General features: G+C 38.2%; 1 protein-coding gene across 1 annotated transcript; it reads left to right on the top strand.

Moving 5' to 3' along the window:
• The first annotated feature begins 762 nt into the window (after positions 1–762).
• Positions 763–19,896, top strand: colgalt2b (collagen beta(1-O)galactosyltransferase 2b). Its single transcript, XM_020940146.2, has 12 exons — positions 763–1,030; positions 13,794–13,904; positions 13,991–14,108; positions 14,383–14,517; positions 14,598–14,802; positions 15,656–15,775; positions 15,995–16,068; positions 16,168–16,274; positions 16,405–16,537; positions 16,756–16,883; positions 16,959–17,165; positions 19,416–19,896. Exons 1-12 carry the CDS (start codon positions 789–791, stop codon positions 19,687–19,689), a joined length of 1,854 nt encoding a protein of 617 aa, XP_020795805.2. The 5' UTR covers positions 763–788; the 3' UTR covers positions 19,690–19,896.
• The last annotated feature ends 1,200 nt before the right edge of the window (positions 19,897–21,096 follow it).

Here is a 21,096-nt window from a genome sequence, read left to right as displayed (position 1 = left end):
CTATAGCGGTTGCAACACGTCAATTTGCAGATTATTTTCTATACGTGCCTGTAGCCTACAGAGTGGTTCAATGGGACTTCAATAGGCTACATGATGGAGCACCTTGTGTTTAGAAAACTACAGACATCACACGAACCATTTAGAGCTTTCTTTGTCTCTTCTTTTCTCTGTACAACCAATTTATTTAGAAAAAATCTACAGCAGTGACGTTCTACTTGACAAGTATAAATAATATTGATAGATAGGCCTACATGAACTTGCAAGACAATAACGTCCCTGTCCCCTATATTCTAAACCTTAAATCTTATCTTATCTGACTTAAATATAAATACACTAATCAGCTGTGGATCACAATAGCCTACATGATGTGTAAAACAGTGCAAACTTTGGAATAGCGCCTGCTGTAGGCTATACCATACTTATATTCTATCTAAAATGCCCATAGCCAACAAAAAGGTCAGCTCTGCAGAGTGAATAGGTGACATACACTGTGTGGACTGAAATTCAGTACCCAACCCAAGTAAACACAGCAACCTACCGCGAAAATATTAGCGTTTAACTGCTAATTGTTTTCAACTTTGCAGCATCAGCTCTACCTTTCCCAGCAGCAGGAGCAGGGGCAGGAGCCCCTCTGCAGGGCGGAGGGGAGGAGGCTTTGGAGTGTCCCCACACACCTCCTCCCTCGTACCTTACTTCCTCTGCTCTCCCCCGCCTCTCGCTCACTCCTCGCTCCTCTGGTTTGTCGCTCGGTCGCGGGACTTCGGGTCCGGGCTGTGGACGCAGTGAAGATGCGGGGTGTGGAGGGCTCCGTGGGGTTGGGGCTCTTGTCCCTCGTGGTGGTTCTGCTGTGGGCTCGCGTGGCGCACTCGGAGCTGGTCACGCTGGTGCAGGAGCCGGTGAGGACCGAGTCGTCGCTGCAGAAGCCAAAGGTTATGATCGCCATCGTGGCCAGGAACGCCGCGCACAGCCTGCCACACTACCTGGGCTGCGTGGAGAGGTTGGACTATCCCAAGGACCGCATCGCCATCTGGTGAGGCTCCCCGCTTTGAAGTTTAAGTGTAGTTTGTAGTTTGAAGTTGTAGTAAAGACACCGTCACGCATTTCTGCAAGTGCACTGATGGTCCATTGGATCATTTTATAGCAAACATCGTTCCCACATGACAGTGTTATTCATTTGCATCTAGATAATGGAACTGGACATCAGGTACGCTGCTTATTAACTACCCTAAAACTTCAAATAACAAAGCTATTATTCCACATAGTCCAAAATGTTGGTCAGATGAGCTCTATCAGTGAACCTGTCAATGAATTTGAGTTCATAACAAATTCAAATCCACTTTATTTCTACAGCACATTTTACAAACAAAGCGGTTTCCAAAGTGCTGACAACTAAAAGGTAAATGGCTGAAATTTGGTCATACCAGTCCTAAAACAATAAAAGCAATAAAGTCAAAATAAAAGCAAAAACCATAAAAATCATAAAATATCAGTTAATAAGTAAAATAAATTACTACAAATAAACACATCAAAGTTGATCATCTCATAGACCTTTGGAGAAGCATTTACCCACTACCAAATACAACCACTACCAATTCAGTACTGACAGAAAAGGATTTTGTTGCACATTTTTCATTTCAATGTTGAAAAATGTGCTGTTCATTTGTAAATAGTAAACTGGCCCAGATAGAAAAAAACTGCCCCAAAACATATCTTTGTCATTAAAACTTGGACAAATGCTTCAAAATGTTCTCTGCTTATGTTGATATAGTGAGGTGACTCTGCAGGCCAGCCGTGCACATCAAATTATAAAGTGCTGACTCAACTCAAGTGACCTTTACAGAAACTTCATACAACAGTCCTCTCTGTGTAACATGCCTTCATTCCGATTCAGGATTAGTCTAAGTGAAATTAATATCTAACAACGCACCTGGATTCTCATCATTAGGTTTGTGTACAACAGTTTAATAGTCTTGCTCACTGTAGTGTGGTCTTCAGTGGAGCGTGCTTTAATGAAAAGCAGTGTGTGTAAGCTCATATTCTAATAACACATTATCAGGGACCTGTTGCTGTGTCTTTACGACATGCTTGGCTAAATTGCATGTTTTGGGGGCACATCAAAGGGCTTCTGTGCACATATACAGTATAGTGAGAGGCTTTTTTGTGTATAATCACAGCTTGCTCAAGTCTGATTCAGCACAAAGATGAGGAAAAAGAGCTTGTAAAACAGCAGGTAAAAAAGACGCAGGTAGTGCTGTGTTTGCAGTTAAAGATTATGTGGAGTTGTCAGGAGGTGGAGAGATGAGATGAAAGGAAGGAGTTATCCGACAGAAGCTTGGGTTTCTGGGTACTTAAAACAAAGAGTGCCCTCCTCTGTAGGACTGTGAGTAAAAACATAATGTTGTAGTGATTTGCTCTTTAAGTTTTTGACCCAGGATCATCACAACAGCCCAGCTAATGCACCGATTGATTTAATATTATGCCAGATGCCCTTCCTGACACAACCATCTGCAGGTGTGGATCCAGCAGAAAGAGAGCATGGTCTTATAACCTCTTTTAGCTGGAATTATAATTACACTGAGATGAGTGAGTTTTATGTTATCATGTAAAAAACCTGCATGTCAAATTGGGGTAAAATTTAAACTATACTTTGCTTTTAAAATTACTAACATAGGAATAGTGTACCATATTGATTTTAAAATTCATTTGCTCAAATAACATTACATTTTGAATCTTTTTAAAGTGTACATACTCTGTAGGGTGAGATGTTACTGCAGATGAAGGATGACATTGAGCTTATCTGACAGCGGCATTGAATTCTGGGAAGTCATGTGGAAAAGAATGGCTGCCTTTAGACACATTGCATACTGCAGATAAAAATGCATGAATGCAGTCTACATAGCAGAGGTATGTGCTGGTGAATATTTGCCCACCCTTATCCATCATTCACTTCCTTTTGTTTTTTTCCCCACCCTTTCTTGCTTTTGTTTTTGGTGGCCTGTTTCAGATTGTCTGTCCCTCAAACCAGGTCATGTACAAATGTATAGGGGGCACACTGGATATTGAATCCAGACTTGGGCCCCTATGGCAGAACTGAAAGGGGGAGGACTTCAGTAGTTGGTGGTGGTATATCTTCTTTCTGAGGATCATGTACATTATACTACTCTGGTGGCCTGATTGTTTGACTCAGCTGCTTATTAAAGTTATATTGGGTGAGATAATGATGCACTGCTATCTATATTTTTGTAGTGGAAAAAATATATGTTTAATCTGAAGTTTTGTTTTTAAATGTATGATTTAAATACTGCCTACTGCTTATGTGTATGGCATACCATCTTTGCTTATACTAGACTGTAAGTGAATAATTTCCTAAACATAAAACAAAACAAACTTCACTTAACAAATTAATTATGCAAAACCTACAATCTAAAAATGTAATAATCAGTACATTGACAGGCTCATATCATACTAACCCCTCCCAACTGTCTCGCAAATATCAGGATAACCCTAAACCTCCTCATATTCAGTTTTGCAGGTGTGCTCTTATCACACATACCTTCACATACATAATTTAGTGGAAGAATTTTAAGCAGCTAACAGTATCATCCTGCTTTAGAAGTTATTAAAGAGGGTGGGACTGCCTTTGTGGTGATAAATGTTTTTGGTATGATGCAGAAAACAAATCTTGTTAAAGGGAGCATATTATGAAAGTGAACTATTATAAGCTTTTAATCATGTTATAATGGTGTTCCCTCATGATTAAGATGCAAAGTTGTATTTCATTTAATTCGTTCATGTCTGAGTAATCTTGTATTGTCCTGCATTTGAGGCATTTATACATAAGGAGGTAACCAGTATGCATTTTAATATTTTGCACAGATCTGAAAAAAAAAAAAAAAAAAAGGCATTAAACAAAGCTCAAACTTAGATCAAAGTGGCAGTAACTAAAACAGTAAAATCGGACCTCCTTTGTAACTTTATATCAGCCATCCTGTCCGTGGCTCTTTTAAAGTTGTGTAAAGGTTCCTGTGCTCAGGAGGGGATCTGACAGAGGAGTGAGAGAGTGGACTCACAGCACTGTAAAAAATGAAAGAATGCAGGGATTTGAAAAGAGGGGGCTGGTGCAGAGAGAGGTGTGGAAATTACCAGAGGGCACGGTCTGGGACAGGCTGCTTAATCCCCTTTCCCACAGATGCACTGACCACATGGACTGTGTAGCTCTGTGCTCAGGACACTTACATCACTGAACTGTCTGCTACAGTTCAGCACACGTGGTTTGGGTTTTGCCATTTATTTATGGTTGTTATTCACATAGTACTAGTATTAGTTCTCAATTTAAATTCCTCATTAATAGATTTAAATTCCTTCATAATTATATATAAATAAAGATGCACTAACTTTTTTCTGGTTGCCATTCTGTCACCTACTTGTCTCCATGTATTATCCATGTATTTGATTACGTGTTCGTGTGTATGTGTGTGTGTTTTTAATTACTTGAAAAACATTCATACTTATGGGGTTACTTCTCTGCAGATCGAAACAGGCCTGGTAAACTGGCCTTCATAGCTATATTGTGGAATATTCTAAGGAAAACATCTCAATGGAGATAAGCAGGCGGCAAATCCACCAGAATAGTTATGGAAAAACAAGTAATTTACATTGGGTAAAGGTTTTTGGGGGGGTAAGGAATTCGATTTAGGTTTACATTGTGAGATGGATGCGTTTTATCAAGTCTAAGATTAAGTATTTAGTTAACTTTGCTGTAATATTTGCTAATAGTGGCCCTGAATGGAGGATTGTATAGGGAAATCCATAGTGGAAAAGGCTGCATTACACATCTATACTGCCCTGAGGTTAGCCTGACTGAACACGATCGCTCCATTAACTTCATCACTCATCAGCTTTGATCCTGTGCCATTCTACTGCTGAGTTTAGCAATGTGCCGGAGGAGACCCTGTTTTAGGAAAAGAGGATTTCATAATCAGAGCAGTGCGTGTCCCGGGGCTCCTATTGTTTTGCCTCATGCTGTTTATTGCCCTCAGGCTGATCTCATGTGGTACACTGCAGGTGCTTTTATGCCTATTCACAACATTAAGAGATTGATTTATGTCAAGACATTTCCCTGTGTTAACGTCACTTGGCTTTTGACTTTAAATTTCCTTTTTATTCTTTTGCCGACTACTATTTTGTGGGCAGAATTTAGTAAATGCATGTTTTACATTTATTTATCCAAGCCGCAAGATTATATAGCTGTTCTATTGGCCTTTCCATGAAAAGGCATGCGAAAAATTCCCATAAATCCTTAGTGTAGGATGACTTTCTATGAATCACCGATGGCTAAAAACATAAATGACATGTATACACCACTCTGGTGACCAGCTATATAAATCTTGGCAAAAAGAAATTAATATCAGGAACGCCAAGACCACCACAGCACCTATCATTTTCATCTGTTTATGACTTAATGACAAAACCCAGCTGAAATTCACACTTACTTTTTCCTTGTGATTTGATCCATCCTATTAGAAAAAAAACATGGCAAATTGTTATTGATGGTGTGATTTATATGGTGTTTTGCAGCAGCTTGTCTTTTCCTTGCTTTGAGCTGAATTCCTGTCATTTTGAACACAAAAGTTATGGCCTGTGTCTTAAGGCCAAAGTCAATCACACGGACATAGAGCTGTGCCGACAGGAGTCTCTGGTCACAGCATAGACACCCTGTGCACACTGCATATGGGTTGTCAAAAAGAATCAATACCCAGATACTATAATCAAAATTAAGACCAGTATCAAAACTAGATGTATATTTGAATGTCCAGATTGAAAAAAGAATATATATATATATATATATATATATATATATATATATATATATATATATATATATATATATATATATATATATATATATATATATATATATATATATATATATATATATATATATATATATATAAACAGCTAATGTATTAGTATAATTAATAGTAAATAACTATCATATTTTAGTATCCTGACACCATTATAGTATTCTGACATGATTATCTAAAAGTAGGGTTTGGTGATACGGTGATAAAAATCAAATCATAATCTTGTTCCTTCGACGATCCACTTTGGTAAAATCGTCACATCTTGATTCACAAATTTGCTCTTGAATGTAGCTTTACGCACCCACCCACTCCTCCTATTGGTCAGCCTCAGTAATGCACGGAGTGAGTGACAGCTGGGTTTACCCAACTCTAATGCGTATACTTTCAGAAGAAGCTGATGACTTAAGTTACCTCTTCAAGGCAAGATGATAAGTTTACATGAATTGTGATTAAAATCTAAATCATGATCTGGCTCCAAGAAAATTGTGAAACATTTGTTGCTATATCGTCAACACCTATCAGACAATAGGGAAGAAATGGAACCAATAAATAAATAAAGCCAAAATCCAGATGTGTACTGTAGCTGATGTACTGTATTTTTGGACCAGAATGTAGAACAAAATGTATTGTTTGTAAATGTATTGTTGAAAACCTGTTTCATTGATTCTCAACTTGATTACTTGATGTGATTACCCTGCTGCTGTCTTCTGGCTCTTGTCCTCTTTTCCATCTTTTCTGGTTTAGGATACCATGTGCACTGGAACAGGTTTTTTTCACATGTGACCTCCCAATCAGGCAGGTCAAAAAGTCCTGTTACATAGAGTAAGATTGGGATCAGACCTTTGAAATGACATACAGACAATCTAAACCAGAATTATATTCACAAAGACAGCAACACTAATCTGTAAATATTTTTGAATGAGGTTGTTCCAAAGTTTTCTCCATTTGTGCCTGTTTAACTTTGTCTCTTCTATGCTTTTTGCTTGTTGTTCATGTTTATGTATTAACACAAGTAATTCACTGAGCAATAACAGATTTAAATTCCAGATGTATTACCCTTTATGACAGGAATTAAAGAAGGTTATTCTGGCATTTTACATCTTACCTTTCTAAATTCCTAACACATGCCAACATCCAAAGTGTTACCAAACCTTGAAGGCTGGATCTGTGGATCACAAAATAGAAACAGGTGAAATCACTGCACCTGCCAGGCCCACAGGCTCCTCCAGCAAATCTCCACAAGAACTGCTTATTTTTAACTCGTGTTTTGGCCCTATCTGAACTAAGCCAGCACAGCAGATACAGGATGGCATTTTAGTCTTCTTGTAAAGTTGATTGGATCTGTATTTTTTGTTTATAATGACTGAAGATCCCTGAAGACTAGGCCTGTCACGATTGCAAATTTTGAAGTACACTATATTGTTGAGGAAAATGTAGACAATAATACTGAAACTAATAATTTATACCATGCCACTTACACAATAAACTTAAAGCCGGACTATCCCCAAAAAGACAATTCTAAAATAAATAGCAGAATGAGTTATTTTGTATCTGTAGTAAGCCAAGTTAATATTTAACTCTCTACATCTCAAATCTTATTGTAAAACAGAAAAATAACAAAATTCACCACTAGTACAAAGAAAAAGTACCCATAATAAATATTAACCTTCCAAAATGATTGTTGTAAGTTGATATAGCATTTATCGTGACAAGCCTACTCAAGTCCCCTGCTTTTCCTCCACAGTGGGTCAGTAGACTGGAGAGAATTTATTTAAAAGGCTCAGTGCTTATATCACAGATTGATATGACAGTGAAAAGTTTGTACTGAGTCCAGTGATGTCGATGCTGAATATTTCACTTGAGTGTAAATGTGCTGGTGCTTCACTTCTGTTGACCCTGAGAGCCATGAGGAATTCCTGGTCTCTTTGCTCTCTTCTCCCTATCCTCCCTCTCTCTCTCCCTCTTATATATCTTACCTCTTGCCCCCTCTCTTCTATGTCCCCCTAGGTCACTGTGAAGTCTACTGCAGCCACGTCAGCCAACACACACGAGTGACCAAGGATGGCAAATCACTAATACTCATGCTTCTGTAGTGGAGTAGATATTTAAACCTGCACTTATTCTTGTAATTGAGGATAAATTTGGCATATAATAGCAATAAGATAAAAAAGCTTAAAAATCATAGAAGTTACTGAGTTAAGTCTGAACAGTCCTACTGCACAGCTGTCTCACCTCTGTCTCTACTCCTTTTTACACACATAGCAGCACTGCATTGCCTGCTCTGATTATCGACAGCCCCTTTAGCTCATAAAATAAGTGGATAGTGGTTTAAAATTCAGCTTTAAACATTTAAACTAATCTAAAATGATCTAAAATGCTACTAAAATTGCAAATTAAAATGTAACTCTCTAGTAACTAATTTGTACTTTGAGTATATATATATATATATATATATATATATATATATATATATATATTTTTTTTTTTACTTTTTTACTTGCACTGTGTAGCTTTCTAGTGGGAGGGATCACCACCTGCTTGTCCCTTTGATGATGTTGTTGCTTTGTCTAGAATATTCTACTGCATGCCATTAAACGTATCCATCTTGCATTCATTCAATTATAGTAGTTTTTATTGCTCAAAAATAATTTGAGGGAGATCATCTCTCCATAGATCTGGTCTGTAACTTAGCTTGGTGGCATCACATGGCCAAGTCTGCTACCATATTTTGGCACATTCCAGACAAGGCAATAACTTCTCCATGGAGACAAGTAATGAGCGCACCTTCCACCAGAAAAGTTACACAGTACCCCTTTAAGTAAACATTTGGCAGGAGTATTGTTGTTCAACCATACAACTGTATTTTTACTTGAGTACAAATTTTCAGTACCCTTTCCACCACAGCCAATGACTGCCACCTTTGTACCCAGGTCTGAAAGAGGGCATTTTTTGTGGTTAATTACTGTAGCTTGTTATCTGCAGTGATATTGGATAGTTTATTGAACTAACACTCTCCTGGCTCCATCCCACTGTGGCAGCAGACAGACTTGTGTTTAACTTAAAGGGCTCTGTGTGTGTGTGTGTGTGCGCGTGCGCGTGTGTGTGTGTGCACGTGTATGTTTAGGGCCAGGTGTCAGAGATCACATGACACACTCTTGACCCTTTGAATGACACACTTCTGCACTCGGGCGTACCAGGTGGCGTGTAATTATAGGTGTAGAATCAATGTATGTGTCCCCTTTAAAGGTTCTATATTACGCAATATAATTACACTCTTGTGAGCTTTAAGCCATGTTAGAATGCTGCTATGTCCTCAAAAACAAACCTGGGGTTGTTTTTTTGTTTTACTCACCCTTGTTTGAGTAAACCTAGTTTATTTGTCTGTTTACATTTCCAAAGCTCAAAATGTTCTGTTCCACCTTGTGATATCACAAAATCATCCAAATTATTCAAGTGAAGATGTATGGAGTTTTAAAACACAGTGGAGCACTTCCTGTACATCGCAAGGAGTGTTTTCTGTTTGAGAGCAGGAATTCAGCCTAAATATACAGGATTCATGTGTTCAGCGTGTGAATGAAACAAAACAAAACTCTAGGTATGTTTGTGATGAGGAAACAACATTATAACATAGATCAGAAAATGTCAGAATATAGGCCCTTTAATATACAACTACAGCTTATTGAAATATCTTGAAATGCATATTCTACACATGCCATGTCTAACTATGTGCACAAGTGTTGCAATTAGGCTTTTGTACAAGGCCATGAGATTGGAAAGGAGTTCAGATCAACAGTTTATATCCATGCAAGACCACTGTTTGTATGAATGTGTAAATTGGACTGCAACTTTGGTGATGTTGGTGGTAAGTAAATATGCAATAGCCAATGAATGAATTACACAATTGTAATGTAATAACACAACAACTATTATTGTTTATATTTGTTGATTAATATTTTAAAATGGGTTAAAGGAAAGGAAGGACGCCACATCTGTGTGATGTTGGTGATCAAGGATTACAGTGCCAGGAGGTAGGTGGTGTTAGTACAGTAGTCTAACAAAATGATGATAGCTTATCATATAGCATCTGGGCTTCATGTGAGAGGGATCTGGGTTCCAGTTCCTGCTGACACATGGAAGAGGACTGCATCCGGCAGAATAATTGCTCTAAATATACCATAGATTTTGTAAAGGTGCTCTGAGATGGTGTAGTGTAGATCTGAGCATGTGTTGTCCAGATGCAATTCTAAAGAAAGGGGAACAGAGGAAGTGTAAAGCCAAACCCCGCAGGCAGCAAGATAATGAGCCTGAATCTACAGAGCACTTCCAAACAAAGGACTGCAGTGATCCAGAGATGGGAGAGGTGCAGAGTATGGATAATACATCTAGCCAGCCATGTGTGTGACTGTTTACAACTGGCCTGGGCCCGCCTGTTGATGGACAGAAAGCTTTGAGAGAAAGAAAAGAAAAATAGATCAGTAGACAGAAGATAGTTTTTCTATGCATCATATCTGCTGCATATGTCTTTACTGAAAGTTTGACTGAGAAACTCAACTGACTTTGAGTAATTCTCCTTTTTTCTGGCAATGGCATTAAAATATAGATTGAATATACACAACCCAGCAAGAATGCTAAGTTCCCACTGTCTTTTCCCTGAGTTATTATAGCTGCTACATCTTTCAAACAGTACACAAAGCCAATGTATGGATCTCAAATTTTCTCCTGTATTCAGTAATGGAAAATGTGTCTGTGCTCTGGAACAGCTTGTTGTGAGGAGGGGCAGATTGCAGGATGTGCTGTGGTAACACTTAGGGAACGTCTGTGTCATTCCAGCTACATGCAAAGTGAATGCTGAAAGTTAAAAAAGTTACATATACAAACCACTGCACACCACACACCTCTGAAACAAGTCTTATTTGTTAGTAAATTGATATGCATTATGAATACGTAACAACTTTTCATTTTCCATAAGAAAAAACATAACCTTTTTACAGAGGAACTGAATGCATCTGTGAGAAAGATCTTATAAAAGTGGTAAAATGATTCATACATTAGTGCCCAGAGTATTGAGCAGTTTAAAACACAGATGTCCTTATTTACAATGTCAAAGCTCTTGAGATGAGTCCAAACACCTGCAAACACAGTTTGGCTATAGGGCTGCGCAATATATTGCTATGAAAGTGAATTTGAGTTGGGGCAATTGTCAAGTCGCAAAAGCTGTACTTACTTACATAGTATAATGCCCCCTGTAATTAATTTGGCATCCTCTTGTTGTACCCGTAGTTTAGACCTCTACATTTTGTGAAATTAATTCAGTCTTTCTTAACACATATTTTCTAAATTTCCCCCCAAAATCGTGTGCCATCAAATCTGAGGTACATACATTCAATATATTATCTCCTGATGACAGAATTTGGTTAGTAGCAAGTGTGATATAATGTAATTTTATGAATAAATGGAGAGGGTGAAAGACCTATGAAGGCCTTTGAGGCAAATGATTAGGAACCCTAAAAGAAACTGGATGTGTACTTCAAATAAGACTTAACTGATGAAAACAAATTTCTCTTACCTGGGTACAATATGTTCTTAAAAATCCTGTATCCTATGTAAAATACTAAAATAACAACTGCCTTTCACCAGGTCTTCCTATACATACCTGCATACCAAACCTTTTCATTTGAGCTTAGCTGCCAAAAGTTTAAATCCTACCCTGGAGCACTCTGTCATTGGGAAACAGCATGTTGTAGCACAATTATTTCCTGCAGTGTGTTCGGTATAGCCTGAACCCCACTGTCTTCAGAGACATGTAAACGTGCATGTAGTCATTACCTCTCAGTCAGGTGTTAGGGCCCTATGATAAAGCAACAGTCGTCTGCAGTGACTCTTATAGGCACTTAGAGTCCTGTGCCTGCCTGTTCTTACTGCAGTTTACGCACACACACATGGCCAGACAGATACATGTAAACATTTAAAAGCAGCACTTAAGTAGCACATAAATAAGCAGTCTTTGTGCCTGTTAACCTCAAAGGTCTGTAACCTGTGTCCATTGGCATTCACATAAACAGGCTCTTCTAGTCGCTCCACACTAACATTAGCAAAGCATGTTCAGGCACTGTGTTTAAAATTAATGTGAAAGTTACCTATAAGCCACCTGGATCCCATTGAAATCTGTTCACTGAACTTCTTTAAAATTACTAATTACTACTTAAATTATTCTAAATCACAAATTTAGTGGACAAAGATTGCATAAGGATTAGTAGAATTTGTAACTTGCCAGACAAAACTAATGCTATGGACCTGGTTTTGATCAGGTGGTACACAGAAAGCCAAATATTTTCTTTGTTTTGTTTGAAAACCATTGTTTTATAGCTTATAACTGTTTGGTGTTACTTATCTATTAACATTCTTGTTTGTTTTTCATTAATGTACTGTGTAAATTATTCAATTTAGTGCCTACATTAAGGAATCCTGGCAGGAGATGATATTTTGATTGTTTGTTGGCTCACGTATGCTTCTAATGTATAGAAACGATTACAGCATGTCAATAGCCCACGTGCATGCATTCTTGCAATAAACACATATTAGACTTGGCTGGAATTTCAATCATCCCCAAAGAGAAAGGCAGCTGGAGGGTCTGTGCTCCATCTTTGTGTCCTTTGGTATAAAACTTTTATATTTGAAGAGAGGGGAGAGCCAGGCATATTGCATCAAGCAGTGGAAATTTTCTGTTCTAGTGTGTTTTTTATTTTTGTGTACAAACCATTGCACATAACAGGTAGCAGGCAACAAATATCATTATGCAAATGCACTGAAAAAAATGCAAATCCTGTTTGATTTTCCACAGAAGTGTACAAGTCCATGAGTGCTTGTTTACAGATTTAGAATCTCACACTAAAATTAAACACACAGAGGCAGTCTTGTCTGAGTGAGTGCTGGGAGCTCGAGTGGAAATCTCTATGAACAAACAGCAACCCACAGTACCATGGTGCTACATTCAACATCATCTGCTTTTGATGACATAGTAGTCTGTTTGGTTGTTCAAATAGAAACCTGTATACATTCTAAACATACAGAGTGAAATATTTCATTATTTTAACATGAAAGCAATTAGCTAATGTTGCACCATAATCTTACCGTTAAATGCCTGATTTCAGGTTTTAGATGGCCTTCTTCTTTTTATCAGTGCTTGAAACTATTAATTCCCTGATTTGCAAAAGAGTCACTATTATGATCCCATTTAAAATCAATACCGCTGTATTTGTTTTAAAACATCATATTGTGCTGTTTTCTATTGTATTTGTCTATAAAAACCATTTTGAGCAACAACGTGTTATGTTTGCCCTTCTCTAATTTAGAGGTTCTATATTAAACAAACTCAACGGATATGAGTTTTTATTCACACGTTTGAGTAATCTTTTAATCTCACCGACATTTTACCTTTTGCTTAGTAGAGATCAGAAATTCCAGGCCAAATTATTCTAGTGAAGGTGTGTGGGGTTTAAAAACACAGTGGAGAACTTCCTGTATTACCACATGACACCACAAGGTGGAAAAGAGTGTTTTCTGTTTGAGAGAAGAACTCAGCCTAAATATAAAGGGTTTGTGTGTTAAACATGTGTGAATCATTGTGATTAGGAAACAACATTATAACATACATCAAAAAGTAGTGCAGAATGGGCTCTTTTAAAGTCCCGATCTCTTCAGAACTTACACTCAGCTACTATTTGAAACCACATGTAGGATTGACAGTTGTGTGAGAAACTGCATCTCAGCTGTGAAGTGTGAAATGTTTAAACAATAAATCTGTCAACAGTGTCTGCTTTGTACTTCCATTTTTTATGCAGTAATTTGTCATAATATTGTCGATGAGCAGATAACCATGATTCCAGTGGAGCTTATGTAATGTGCCTGACTATGTGTTATTGTCTCCAGGGCAGCGACAGATCATAATGTAGACAACACCACAGCCATGTTGAGAGGATGGCTGAAGAAAGCCCAAGGAGTTTATCACTACGTGGAGTGGAGGCCAATGGAGGAGCCCAAGTCAGTAACACTTCAAGTTATTTCATTTACCTGATACACTGTAATGCTAAATACAAACACACTTTATTTGTATTTGTGTGTTTCAGGTCATATACGGATGAGTGGGGTCCAAAGCACTGGCCTCCTTCAAGGTTCAACCATGTGATGAAGCTGAGGCAGGCTGCGCTGAAAGCAGCTAGAGAACGATGGGCTGATTACATACTGGTAAGAATACCTTTTTATAATTATAACATATTCATTGCAATATTAAACATTTAGTTAGTAAAGAAAAACAAATTGTATATAGTCAATGGAATAAGGTCTGTGAAATATAGTATAGATTTCAAAGTAGATTTTTATCATTATATCAACAGGTATGAGGGGAACAACCAACAAGTCATTTTTTGTCTGCAGATGTGAACGTGTCTAAATGTGAATGTGTCCAGATGTGCATAAGTAACATTTGAACCGCCTAACGTGGATGTGTGGTACTTTTCAGTTTGTGGACAGTGACAACCTCCTGACCAACCCTCAAGTGCTGAACCTGCTGATGGCTGAGAACCTCACTATAGTCGCCCCGATGTTGGAGTCTCGATCTCTTTACTCAAACTTCTGGTGTGGCATGACTCCTCAGGTACATTGAATACAAAATAATTATTTTTTTCAATGAAATTAGATTCATGAAACAAATCTATTTTTCTCCATACACTTTAGGGCTATTACAAGCGAACCCCTGACTACCAGCCCATCAGAGAGTGGAAGCGTCTGGGCTGCTTCCCTGTGCCCATGGTGCATAGCACTTTCCTGATAGACCTGAGGAGAGAGGCCAGTAAGGATTTGGCCTTTCATCCACCTCACCCAGACTACAGCTGGGCCTTTGATGACATCATGGTATTTGCCTTCTCTGCACGGCAGGCAGGTTTGTCTGACAGGAAATCTCCGCTCTCAACAAACATCCAGAAATCTTACTGTATTGAAAATTCCTCTTTGTAGCGCTATCTGTGAAATCAATGTACATAGAGATGTGGAAGTTATTATTTTGTTGACGCAACTTGCAAACAAAGATGCAGATCTGCAGAGATGATTAAAGATAACTTTTAAATGAAATTAATCCATCACCTTCTGCACATCAGTCAATCAATCAAACTTTATTTATAAAACATAAAAGGGATTTGGCATTATAAGTACTTTTAACTTCAGCCTAAACCCTTTTGGTCATGATCTATGGGGTTGTAATCTATGTTTTGTTTTGTTTTTGTTTTGTAGTGCTGCAAAATGACCGAATAAACTACTGCTACCTACTTACCTAAAAGACATTATTGCTCCACTCTGTAAACTTCACACGTACTCAGTGCATAAAGTTGCAATTAATGTAGTTTGGAAATGTTGTGACAATTCCGTCTTTGTTCATTTTGTTACTCTTCCATGTTTTTCTGCTTTGAGCTAAAGTTTTTATTAATATGTACAATATAATACATGCTTACTTTGTTACAAAATGTGGCATTTTAATATTTGGACATGCACTGTATAGAAAATACGTCAATAGGAGGGAATTAACCCAATCAAGTCTAATCTATTTACGATGTCAACAGTTATTTGCATTGGCTAATATGACCTAAACAAATTTAAGCTAAACTAAAATAGCTAAAATTAAGTAACATCCCACTTTGTGCTTGTATTGAACCATGAGGATTTAGTGATGGTGTAAGTGATCTGTTACGTGACCTGAAGACATTTCCACTGCCTCATGTGCGTTTGTTTTGTTCACCCAGGTGTGCAGATGTACGTGTGTAACCGGGAGCACTACGGTTTCCTCCCCGTCCCACTCAAAGCTCAGCAGAATGTGGACGATGAAAGGGAGAGTTTTATCCACACCATCACAGAGGCACTGAGTAAGTGTGTAACGCACTTGTTCCAGATGGTTGTCCTGTGTGTCTCTATGGCTTGTTTATTTTCCTGTATACCCTCCTTGTCCCGGCATGATAGCATTGTGACTCTGTCTACTCTTCCTTCATCATTGCTCTCTCCCACACAAATAAACCAAACATAATCAAGAGGAAATTTAATTAACTCCTGTTTTTTCTTTTGTAACCCTTCACCTATTTCTACAGTTGACCACGACATTGAGCCATCGGAGTACCTGCATGCACCACCCTCACTACAAGATAAAATAGGCTTTGATGAAGTATGTATTTTTTTCATATATTTATTTACTCTTTTTGCTCTATCATATTGTGCATCCCACTATTACAACTACATCTGTTTATTTCTTTTTTCTTTCTAGGTCTTTCTAATAAATCTGAAGAGGAGACTGGATAGACGGACCAGGATGTTTAAATCTATGTCCGCACTTGGTTTGCATCCAACACTGACCGAGGCAGTGGATGGCAAGTGAGTTACAAACATAATAAAGTAACACTATATGATGCTAAAATATTTTTTCATCTCGGCTTTGTCTCCTTAAACATACTGTTTGTAGAAGCAAATGCAGGTATGACCAAAACCATTGTGTTTCCACCAGGGCTTTGAACTCATCACAGCTGCAGGCTCTGGGAATAGAGATGATGCCCGGGTATAAAGACCCATACTCTGGGCGAGTGCTGACCAGAGGAGAGATTGGATGTTTCCTCAGCCACCACTCAATATGGAAACAGGTGGGAGCTCAGCTACAGCCCTGTAGCTGTAGTTTTAAGCATGAGAATGTACAAATGTAATATTTTCTTAAAATATAATTTTAAAAAATATATATTTAATGGCTGATGCTTTAGTTGAAACATTCTGACTTTAAAATACTTGGCATTCCTGATGTCCTCCTGATCAAAGATAATCCAAACTAACACATCTCATTCCTGGTTGTTTGGTTGACCCTTAGGTGTTGGAGCGAGGCCTCCAGAAGGTGCTGGTGCTGGAGGATGACGTGAGGTTTGAGCCCAGGTTCAAGAGGCGGCTCCAGGCCATAATGGAGGACATAGACAAAGCCCAGCTGGACTGGGACCTCATGTAAGACATATTTGTCTTTAAGCTTTAAATGAGCTCTAGCACAATCATATTTAGAGTATGTTTTCCTTTTCACAGTTATGTCGGCCGAAAGCGTATGCAGGTGCAGCACCCAGAAAAGTCTGTTGAGGGCATAAACAATCTGGTCGTGGCAGACTATTCTTACTGGACACTTGGATACGCACTGTCACAACAGGGAGCCAGAAAACTATTAGCCGCTCAGCCTTTCACCAGGATGCTGCCTGTCGATGAGTTTCTGCCAGTCATGTTCGACAAACATCCCAAGTGAGTCCTCACCTGACTATCAACATTATTATAAATGTAAAATATTATTTAAAGCGGTGGTTTGGCTGATTTAAGACACCTGATGAGGGTTGCAGAGATACAAAGATCCTTATGTAGCACATATGGAGTCTATTATTACAGGTGTGTGGGCCTTATATAAGTATACACATTTTGGACATGCAAATGTTCACGTGTCCAAAAAGAGTCAATTACAGCACAGAAATTACATACGTGATGTGTGTCCCTAAGCATGCTGAGGAGTTTGTGTTCTGGTGGTTGACCACAGCCTGTGCCCTGTACACCTCTTCCTGGTTATATTCTTTATATATCTCCACTCCTTTCTTTGGACCCCCTCTTCTCCTTGTGTGCCTGCTAACACAGGGCATGGCTTGTTCTTGGGGTTCAGTGGGTACGCCATCAGGTCCAGGACACACAATGGCTTCTTTTCTCCTTTCTCCTAAAATTCTTGTCATACCCTAAGACTCATTACCTCCAGCACTCCTCTGTTTTGATTTCTCTAATATGTCTTTAGACCTCTGTGTTGTTCTGTAGTCCTATATACTCCTGTCTCCACCCCCCCTTCTTCCTTTGCTGTTTGAGGAATGTGGGCCAGCGAGGCTCTTCCTGCCCGGAGAAGGGGACAGGATTCCCATTGATACCGGCTGGGTTTGGGGGTGGGGAAATATAACTATGCAGCAGTTGTGTAGAGTATGGATTACTGTGTAAATATTAAGAGAAAGAGAATTTTGTCCCTAAATGAAAATGGGAAAAATGTGGGAACGAGTCTGGAAAATGCTAACTAGGCATGTGTTGCATAAATACAGTTTGTTATGTCATAGTTGTAGTCAGTCATTTCATTCACAAAAGAAGGATAAAGTAGGAGAAACACCTGGAAAGAAGATGCTCTTGAAATATTTATTTCTTTTGTCATAAAAGGGTAGATGTCCAGTCCCAAAGGAGTGATAACTGAGATGACCTTGCAGTGACCCTTGTGATGACCAGGGTGAACATGGCGGACGTGTCAAAGCAAAACATGAACTGCTTAACAGTTGCAGCTTTTGTTTTGTATAAGCACTGATATTTTGTACCATACATGTGTAAGATAAGATGAGATGCATTTAAACATTTAAAAAAGGACTTGTCCACACCACATTAGTTTAAAAATAATAACAACCAAAATAGTGTAACATGTTGTTCCAGTGTATTCTTCTTGACAGACATGAGTTCAGGTTGATGATTGTGTTATTTGTTTTAAGGTAGACTTTTTTATAGATAAAAGTATAATTTTGTTTTATAGATTATATTGGTTTATAGATAAACTAAATTAGGTTTTTTGTACTAAGGTTACACTATTTTGTCCCCGTAAGGAAATGTGTCCTCTGCATTTGACAGCTTTGATGCTATAATGAGCTATAATGAGCATCTTCAGTAATTTCCCTTATTGAAGCTGGATCCTGTTTGTTTATTGTCTACACATTGCCTTAAATCAGTAATAGCTTTGTGCCTTTTGCTGTAAACAAATACAAACCATATTTTTCATGAACTTAGTCATAAATTGTGTAATTACGTGACAAAGACAAGAGAAAACTTGGTCTTATTGATCCCATCTGTTTTGCATCGATGTAAACTATACCACATGGAGGATGCTACACAAAATATGATTTCATTTTTAATATGTTGCTATAACAACTTGAAAGTTTATATCATATAACTAAAAACATTAAAAAACACATTCCGGGTGTGCCTATAAGCAACTTCTAATTGGTGCAGATGTGCACTTTATAACTTTATTTATCCCCTGAGAGTACTTTAAGCACATTATATTGTTTGTTTGCACAGCAGTTAAAAGGAGGGTGGATCAGAGTCAGAAAGGTAGAGTCCAGTGGTCCCGTCTCACAGCCATTTAATTAAGGAGGGTCAAAAGGGTCTTACCTCTTCTAAGACCTGCAGCCTGGACAATGCAGCCCACGTCCAGATGGGAGCCAGATGAATTAAATAATTTAATTTAAGCCTCCCTTGAATAAAATTAGGGTTGGGCATTTTCATTAAGGATAGGTATCACTAAACATAATATTACAAAAATGAAAACAATAAGGAGTAAGTGAAAAATGGAAATGTATCAATATAGAGAAAAGAAAAAGGTAACAAGACAAGAGGAGAGAGGTCAAGGCCACATTAATGAGTTACAGAATTCATATTATGTTATGGCTGAACAAAGTGGTGAACACTGTGTGTCTGTCTTCTTTCCAGTGTTGAGTACATGTCCCATTTTGAGCCCCGGGACCTGAAGGCCTTCTCAGTGGAGCCTCTGCTGATCTACCCCACACACTACACCGGAGAGCCAGGCTACATCAGTGACACAGAGACATCCACCATCTGGGACGACGAGAGCGTAGCCACAGACTGGGATAGACAGCACGCACGAAAAACCTCACAACAGGGTAGCATCAGGCCTGTGGCTCAGAACACAGTGACAGGAGACACACCGCCCCCTGCTGCACGGGCATCCAGGGACGAACTGTGACGGAGGAGAGACTATTATGAACCTGTGTGTGCACTGTGATGTGTACGCTCACTTGAAGAGACACTTGAACTTTACATACAGTCATATCTACAAAGAAGCTTACCAGAGAGGACGATGAGAGCAGGAACCCAATGAATTTGGGACACAGCTCTTTTGACAAAAGATTTATTTATTCTCCATCTGTCTCTACTTGGACATATGCGAATTTCAGTCTCACAAAAAAAAATACAAAATTACAACATTCTGTGTGCATGATTTCAAGCATTTATTTAAATTAATTATATTAATATTATTATAATAAAAATATAAATAATACATTTTATTTTAACACTTTTGGTTTTGAAACCAAATCATCACAATTAGAATAAATAAATGCTTGCAACACACATATCAGGCTTAACATTGTGACTACTGTGTTGTTTAATGTTTTTTTTATTTTTGTAACCAGTCCTGTACTCAAATGCTTTGTCAGAATCTGCTTCATTTTTTTTTTTTTCTTGAGTCACAGATACTGGGCAAACATTTCAGTTGTGTGCCCATTATTCTTGCTCTTAACATCAACAAATTCAATCCTCCTGTGCTACCAAAATACAATCATTGTAATTCCTTATTAAGGGCATAGTCTGTTATTCATTCAGTGTCAGTGGTCATAATGTTGTGCCTGGTCAGTGTATTTCACTGTGTAAAGTTTTACTTATAACCAAACTACTGAAAGATCTCATTTGTAATCTGTTGGATGATGTACACATGGGACTGTAACATTTGAGACAACTGCCATTTTGTTGAAAATGTGAAACCAAACAACCCTATTTTGTGTTGTTTATAAAGATTATTGCTATTTAAAAGAACAGTTGTGTTTTTAATGGGCAGCTGAGGAATAAAGGAATCTGAAGGCTGTCTCTGTAACTGTGTGCATAACATGTGTGGTTTCTTACCCAGGAGTGTGAGGGCCTTGAATGATGTGTTTTGATGTTGTGGTTAAGAGTTTTAGTTAAGAGACCTTCAATGTCACCAAGTGATCATTCACTTCACATAGGAAAAAGCTTTTTGTCACTGGGTTAAAGTAACATTAAACATTTTCAATGCAATAAGACAGCAAGCAAACAGTCCATTTTACATCCTTTATTATTTCCTCTATATTCATGTGAAACCAGCTCCCCCTCCACACTTGTGATGTATCTTATTTTACTTCTTGTAAGTCAGATGTCTGGGCATGTCAAACTTTCTCTATTACAGTAAAAGGAAAATGATTGAATTATCCTTAGTACACGCCAAAGACACTGTTGATCATTGAAGACATGGATTTGCACTTCCATCTGTTGGTCATTTGAGGAATTGCAGTTGGGCTGTGCAAAGCTTACCAACAACACCACACCTGCTTCCAAAGGCATCTCATACATATTCTGC

Source organism: Boleophthalmus pectinirostris, unplaced genomic scaffold (assembly GCF_026225935.1).
Source record: "Boleophthalmus pectinirostris isolate CB_2022bp ecotype Guang Dong unplaced genomic scaffold, ASM2622593v1 HiC_scaffold_7, whole genome shotgun sequence".
Lineage (NCBI taxonomy): Eukaryota > Metazoa > Chordata > Actinopteri > Gobiiformes > Gobiidae > Boleophthalmus > Boleophthalmus pectinirostris.
The sequence above is the reverse complement of the archived record's forward strand: the minus strand, read 5'-3'. Positions and strand labels throughout refer to the sequence as shown.